General features: G+C 32.2%; 1 protein-coding gene across 5 annotated transcripts in view; it reads right to left on the reverse strand.

Annotated features, from left to right (window-relative positions):
• LOC106472730 (menin-like) overlaps nucleotides 1-8042 on the reverse strand; it is a 68531-nt gene extending 60489 nt beyond the window's left edge. Inside the window, exon 1 of one of the 5 annotated variants that reach the window (XM_022402124.1) lies at nucleotides 7509-8042. In XM_022402124.1, coding sequence (XP_022257832.1) covers nucleotides 7509-7989 — 481 coding nt within the window. In that variant the 5' untranslated portion in view covers nucleotides 7990-8042. The remainder of the gene's footprint in view (nucleotides 1-7508) is intronic. The other 4 variants (XM_022402128.1, XM_022402121.1, XM_022402132.1 and 1 more) reach the window with 4 other exon arrangements.
• Nucleotides 8043-8455: the final 413 nt, after the last annotated feature.

Below are 8455 nucleotides of genomic sequence, written 5' to 3' on the forward strand. Positions count from 1 at the left end.
ATAATGTATAATACTAAAATTTGAATTATAATCTACAATTTGATACCAAACTTACTGACATAAATTCACGAAATGTTAGTTCAATAAAATTTTAAATGCAAGTCAACAAACGCAATGACATGGCCTTTGACATGTGACCCATCTGGAGAGTGTTAAAAAGAATTTAGATTGTGATTTTTCAAGAACTGCAAAATATATTCTGACAGAGCACATGCATTGATGAGAACTATGTTTTTTCAGCAATTGGTAAATAGAGAAACAAGGAATAGAAAATATCTTGTCTATTCACCTAGCTTGGGAGCCGTTTTTTTGTTCTTCATGTCGATTGTTTGGAGGTACTTCTGTTTTATCACAGGACAGTTACACGAACTGGAAAAATTTTAACTACTGTCCAAGTTCCCACGACAATTTATTTGAACACAAAAAATGAGAAATGACCCTATTATGCTTAGCCAAAAATATCAGTATTCAATCTCATCTCACTGACCAAATTTTGAAATATTGATTCTTGAAGGAATATTTTAAAGAGAGTTACTGCTGTGGGTAAGAAACTTTCTTCTCAAGGACTTGCTTTTAAAACAAGAACAGTTTGAGAATCTCCTCAAAATGCCAATTTTTTGATGTCATTAGAACTAATTGCTGAATTTGATCTATTTTTGGCAGAATATATTGCAAAATATGGAAATTCTGACATTGGAAGAATATCTTATTTTTCTTCTTGAACTTGCAATGAATTCATTCACATGAAAGCTACAGAAGTAAAAGATACCATACTAAAAGAAGTTCAAGATACAAAATACTTCTCTATCATTGTAGATTCCATACCTGATAAACATCATAACGACCAATTGGCCATTGTTCTGAGATATGTTAAATCAGAGGGAATAATAAATGAACATTTTATTTGCTTTTTACCAATTCAAAGATGGGAAATTTTAATTTCAAATAAAAAACCAAGCAGTAAAAACTTAAGAAGACTGTCTGATACTAGATGATCTGCTTGCCATGATGGCTGTTCTAACTTAAGTGAAAACTGAGATGGTATTATAACATCTTTGACAACAACAGTAGAAAATGCTACAGAAACACCACCCACACAATGTGAAGTTGCTGTATTCAAATGCCAAATGGAATAGTTAGAATCAACTTTCTCGGCTATTTTTTGGAACTCTTTTTCAGAGCGATTTATTGCAGTTAGTATATAACATCAAAGCATTAATATGGATTTAGGAGCAGTGGTACATTTGTATGATTCATTAATACAGTTTATAAAGACTTTTCACAATTATAACATATTCAAAAAAACAGCAAAAATAAAATCGTTTTCAAAATTATGAATTGCAAAAACTGAAACACAAACTGCAAGCTGATAAAACTTGAAAAAGAGAAATAGACTTGTCAAGAAATCAAAAATTTAGATGACAAACTTCTAAAAGAAATTAGATCATCAGCAATTTGAACCTAACCAATATATACAATATATATATATATATATATAAGGTTAATTTCTTATTCTATATGATCATAATATCAGTATCAGAAATTTCTGTGTTTGCTGAGAACCTATGAGAGTATTTCAAATATGATTTGGAGGAATCTTTTGTAAATGAATGTTTTCATTTACAAAACTATTTGAAAAAAATTGAAAATGTAAAAGGGAGCTAACTACCAATTTACAATTTGTGTAAAATACTTCCCAGCAAATATTGTATCCAAATGTGTACATAGCTTTACAATAGCTTTTTTTATATTATATCAACAGTTGTGACAAATTGTACTGCAGAGATCTTTTCCCTTTTGAAAAGATTAAAAAGTTACTGCAAATCAAACATTGTAGAAGAAATACTAAATACCTTTGCTATTTTGAGCATTGGGAATTCGACAATAAATAAATTATGACAATATATAAATTTGCACAGTTAAAAGCAAGACATAAAAATTTGTAAGTTAGTGACTACATATATTGCAAAAAGGAAAATGTACAATTATAAATAAAATTTTAAAACAGTGGGATGCAGCTGTTTTAATAACGAATAAACAAGACTCATATTTGCACCAAAAGACAGACAGAACAATAAATCTATAAATTTGTACTCTTAAAATGAAATGTGGAAAAAATTAATATATACAAGAGCCTAGAAGAGGAGCACAATACATTTAGCCTAGGGGCAGCAAATTAAAACTGCGGCTGTACAAGAACATATAGAACACAAGCAAAAGTACCCATCCCCAGTGATGGGAAAAGTTTAAATTAATCTATCAATATAAATTATTTCAGACTTTAAAAAAGATGTGTTGCACTATTGATTTCACACAGACCCAAAGCTCTGAGCGACTTATACCATCCACCATAAAAAGTAATTGTCGAGCATTTCAGTCTTGCTAAGAGTCACTCAACAATAACTTGCAGTAAATCTACATTTCTATTTTTTAAGTTATGTCATATTTTGAAATGTGAATGATAGTGTGACTAATTCCTAACAACTTAGTGTAAAATATCCTGCTTGAAAAATAAAATTTGGCATCAACATTATTCATGCCTGTTCTCTCGTCATTTCAAAAGTGAATGTTGAGCTTTTTTTGCATGTGCAGCTTTTCAAACGGGAGACAAACGAATGCTCAGACAGACACCACACTTTACAACATATATAAGATTACTAGTACTGTAATCCTACTGAGATTTTTCTTTCTTACTTTTGATTATGACATACATTGTAAATACATTTATATCATCAAAATTTCAATAAAAAATGAAGTTGCTGAAGTAGTTTGATTGTTGAAACACTATTTGTAGTTTGTAGATAACATTCTTCTACAGACTGTAATTTATGTAAATCATAACACATGTAAAATTTTCCATTAAATATTTAAGCACTTACATCTATAGTAAATACATTCAATGTCTAAGTCTAAGAATAAAATTTAAGTTACATGCAAAATGTACACACACACACAGAGTTAATACATAATTTTATTAGGATATAACAATCAAATCTCAAGGAAGAATGTCAACAATATTTTCAGATCTCCACAGTAGCACAATTTCATAACAAGCTCATTGTTTGTTCTATGAGTTCTGCAAACTTTTCTTGCCAATAGGTGTTATCCCATTTTTGACTAAACTCACTTCCAACTATGATTGAATAGTTACACAACACTGATTTCAGCTTGTCATTTATGACTGATCAACAATGGACAGAAGATATTCTGTAAGTATATGAGTTGTAATCCTGTAAAGGTTACTGGAATTTTTCTCTTAGGCATTTGTAATAAACCTGAATTGGACATTTCAGGGCATTCATTTTGCCAGTTTTGGTTTTTAATTTTGCAAGTTCAGCTTTCACTTTTTCTTGAGATTCCCAGAACCTAAAAGTGTCTTCAATAATAATTCCATTCAGTAACGGTTTTTCTTCAATTTCAGCCAGTTTCAAGTGCATTCCTTCGATTTCCTTAGTATAACACTAATGAAGCTTTAACTCTCTCTCTTTCTCTATCTTCTGTTTCTTTTTGGTTTCAGATATAGTACTAGCAATGTTTCTTCTCACATTCTGGAAATCCCAAGAACCACTGAACAATCTTGTTTGTGTGAATCAATACTAAAGCACTAAAAGTATGTTTCTTGTATGCACATGCCCAGCTGAAATGCCTCTCACCACCAATATTGTCAGAAGCATATGATCTACTCTTTCTTTTTCAGTTCTTCACTTGGGTTCCAAAATTGGCTACCCAGGAGCTGGTCATCTTTCTGCCTGGTGACGACACCTATGATGGTTGTCAGCATGTTTACCAGCGGTTTATGCCATTTAGCATCTTGTTCAGCACCTCTTGATTTTACTAGATGGCAAAGACACCACTTTTCAGAAAGTCTACAAAGTTGAACACTAAAGTTGCATTGTTATCTAGTAACAAGGATGGATTTTCTGCCCAAGCTAATAACTATATCATGGTTTTTTCAAGAGGATTATTCAAAACAAAGATGTTTTCACATGTTAGTATAAACCTCATCCACGGTCCAGTTACACAATTGCCAATTATTTCTACGGCACAAAAGCTTAAACTATACCCATCACTCTTAATAGTATCATAAACTGTTGAGATTTGTGGGAAGATGTACCTTTTCAAAGAATTCCAAAAGCAGATATGTATAGTAATTGACTAATTGTTCATAAAGAACTATATACAAGACCAGCTTCCAAAAAAACCATAAAAGAGCTTGGAACTCAATTTCCCTGAAGAACTTTCAGATTCAGATGGCTGCACAAGCCTTGATGTGAGATGATATGACAAGTCCATGTTACATCCTGATGCTTCTATGACTGGCTGTGCTCCACATTCTTTCCTATTTCTGAACAATTTTGATACCCTACCATTGCTTGACTGTTTAGTCACTTTCTCATACTGCCAAATTATTTTCTCAGAAAATGCATTCCACACTTGTAACTGTTCAGTGCACCACCCTTTACTTCAACAAGATTTATATCAATGCATGGGTTGATAATAACTTGATCTATAATTATATCTGTGATGTTGAACAGAATATTCACATCTATCTGTGAATCACCAGTTTTTCCAAATTAGCAAGGGATCCTTGGATAAATTGCATGTATTCCTCAGCCCCCAAGCACCTTCCTCATTCCAACTGTAAAGATTGCATTTTCTTTTGCAATCTCAATTTGTGTAATATGCTGGTAAGCTTTGGTTGTACCATTATATTACAGAGTAAGGTCTATCATGCCAATGAGTTGACTTTCTATACCATAGAGAGAGAGAGGATTTTAACCTCTTTTCTGAATTTATATCAAGTTGATGTAGTTGTTATGGGCCAAATAATTTTTAACCGTAAAAATCCCATATGATCAAGCAATAATATCACTGCATTTCCCCTCTGCAATGCTTACATATTGGAGGCAACAAGAATCTTCCAGTATCCTATGTTTGTACTTCAACCTCATTCAGGCTAATTGTCAGTTTGTTTTCTATTTCAGAGGTTCAAGGTTTCAGATCATTAATCTTCTAATCTCTCAGATATTTCTTCCACCAGATCCTTGTCACAACTAACAACCTTCACTGTGGTGAGTATTCTTTCTATTGACACCTTCTTCTTGGCACTTTTGAGCTTAAGACACTTGACCTTTGCATTTTCTTCAGAAATTTATTTCAACTTAGCAAGCACTAGGAAGTACTTTGCACATCATTTACAATAACTGTTGTAAACCTATCCCAATTTAACAGTTTTAATGCAACTTGTTTCTTCCTCTTCTGGGCATTAATTTCTTCTATCTTTAAAATTGTTTTTCAGACACCTTGCATTTTAAAGACTGATTTTCCTTCATTTATATTTCTCAAACATCAATTTTAAGTTCATTATGTTACCAATTTTCTGTTTGAATACCTGTTTTTCTTTTTTTCATTTGAAAGTCAGTTTTTGTTGCTTCTGTGGCACCTGAAAACCAGATAAAACAAATGGCTCCTCTATAAAGGCTTGGAGTTTTTCTTTGTGTTGAAAATCATTGCATTTCAGAAACTAGACCTCTGCTGAAACACTTCAGACAGATGCAAATATTTTGCTCTGTAGTATTGTACCTTGGGTCAACTGTAGCCAAGCATTCTTAAATGCCTTTCTAAGAAAGAGCACCCTGTGACTTTTCCCCTATCTTACCAGATTTTTTCATATGCTGGATTATATTACAGACAATATCATTTGTCACCTGATTGGCATGAATGCTAAAAGGCTCTCTTGAAAACTTTGTGGGTACATATTGATATGGAGTGTTGTCTTCTAACTGTTGACTTTTTTTTAACCACATCTGTGATGTTACCATCCATCTGAAAAAGAAAGACATTTCTTTTCATTACTGTTGAATCTGTACATTTATTTAACAATTTTTAGAAATAAATATCTTGACTCATATGTTTATATTTATTTTGTGAAAAAGAGATAGGTTGATATAACACAAAAATTAATTAGTAATGAGAAATGTCTTAATACTTAGGCTACTTACTTCACATATAATACTAGCAGTCCCACTTGGCACTGCCTCATCCATGACACTGTCAGTGCCATTATCATCCATCTGAAAATAGACCTTAAAAATTATTTACCTTAAAGAAAATGAGGGTGTTAGATTAGTCCACTAAATTGTTTTAAAGCAGGACAAGTTTACAAACCATTACATAAATCTTCTATTTTTATTGAAATTTACTTTTCAATACTAATAACAATTATCAAAATTTATCTCCAAATATAATTTTTATTTACTTATGTTCAATAAGAAAAAACAACTATAGCCTATAATAAAGTAAAAACAATCAGAAATTAACAAATACTGGCCTGGGCTAATCACGTTTACATGTCAAAACACATCTACACAGCCCATATTTGTAGTAGTAGTAGTAGTAGTAAACATTCCATGGGAATTCCACACACAGAAACATGCGATTTCTATACTGAAATTATTCTAAAAATTTGATTTATCACATTAAAATTTGCTTTTAAGGCACCCTTACCTTGTTCACTGGCATCTCAAGATTTCAACTTGTGTACTATGATGGAAAAAACTGGTTAAAATCAGCAAAACATTACTCAAATAACAGGTTTAAAACAGGAAGTATATTATACGCATGTACGAGATGCTTTTTCCCACTACCATGAAGTTCAATGCTCAGGCTCATGATAGTGTTTGATTTACCAATCACAGCATCCTCAACAAATAGTTATCAACATAACTTATTGGTTTCCCATTACATTTACATATTACTATTAGACCAACTGCAAGGGCCTTCCCAACTTTAGTGAGATTTACAAACTGCATGACCATAGCATACAAGAGATAAGTATAATTATTGAACTTTGGTTTGCTACAGTTCAATATCCCTATATATGTCAAATATTTCACTGTTTCTCAATACATTACATGCCACTAACTTTTTTTGTAAAATAAGTGTCTCGGTCCCTCTTTTCATTAATTACCAACACCCCATGGTGATTTTGTTTAACTCATATATTACTAATAGTAATAAGGGCCCTGTAATATATAAAACCAGAAAACATTGCAAGCCAGAAGGTCAAAATTCAACTCCTTTCTCTGTGAGAAACTGACACTTTTCAGTTGATTTTGTACATTTTATTTTTTAACCAAATACAATTTACAAATATAATCCAAAATTTTTAACTAATGCCAGTAATGGTTTTTCTCAGTATTTTAGCAACTTCCTGAATCATGTGAATGGTAAAATAATTTGAAACCTTAAGTTAAATAACTGTAGCACAAAAAATAAATTACTTAAAAGTGAGTATGATAATTGCTCCTACTCCTAGCCATAATAACGAGTGGTAAAATAGTATTCAATGATCACGTGTGTAATAAAAATGGGCAGTCTGGACCCTAACTACGTTTCGCTAAGCCTAATTAACGTTTGCGTTAGGCGTACATTAACACGCTTTAACGTTAGTTACAGCTTAACTTACGGGTACGCCAAGTCATTCAGTGCAGTAGTCTCTAACTTACCGAAATTTTTCTCACCTGTCAAATAACTGTAAAGTGTTTGTAAATGTGCTCTGTCTTTACAATAACTGCGGGTTAATGAGCTCCAAATAATATCTGATGTCTTCTTTACAAGCTCTCGGGAGGCATATGAATTGCCACGGTATTGGGTTACATCGACACATCCTTTAATCTGACTCTCGAATTTGCAATATAACGCTTCTACAGTACTAAGCTCCAAGATGGGAAAGTTCGGTTTCACGTTTTGTTCACTTTCAGTTTCATTACGTGGTGACAAATACCTGTTGCATGTCAGCAAATTTTCTACACTGCCAACAACGATAGATAGAAGTGCGAGGTTGGGTTCATCTCCTCTTTCCAATTCAATTCTAAACAACTTAACGACATCTTGAATACTCTGAAGAGGAAATGTGCACTTTTGATCATCACGAAATCCCGCCATCTTGATACTGTGATGCGCACTTCTACCACGACGTTGCGTCATTACTTTTTCCTTAAATTCACGCGCATAAATTCGACGTTGTTTGGTTGGTGGACGCTACGAACAGCAAGCAAGAAGATTTGTGAAGTTCTAAGTAATTGTATCAGTCACTTAAAATTTTTAGTATATTTTGTACTAGATATCATAATTTTAAAGTATTCTGGAAAAATAAACAAATACTCATATTTATCAACAGAGATTAGGAATATAAAAAAAAGCATTATGCTCTTTCATTCAACTTTTTAAAACCAATGCAATGTGATATATTTCTCTTTATAGGCAGACAGTTATAATTTTTGTTTGTTTGTTATCAAACATAAAGCTTTACTGCTGAGCTATCAGGGAGCAAATATAAATTTAACCCGCTTTATAATCAAATTACAGCTTTATTTAATTGCTGTGTATATCCCTTTCATTTAATAACACGTTGGATAAAATAATAGTATAATAACTTATCATAATAGACTTG

The sequence above is a fragment of the Limulus polyphemus genome, unplaced genomic scaffold (genome assembly GCF_000517525.1).
Source record: "Limulus polyphemus unplaced genomic scaffold, Limulus_polyphemus-2.1.2 Scaffold123, whole genome shotgun sequence".
Taxonomy (NCBI): domain Eukaryota; kingdom Metazoa; phylum Arthropoda; class Merostomata; order Xiphosura; family Limulidae; genus Limulus; species Limulus polyphemus.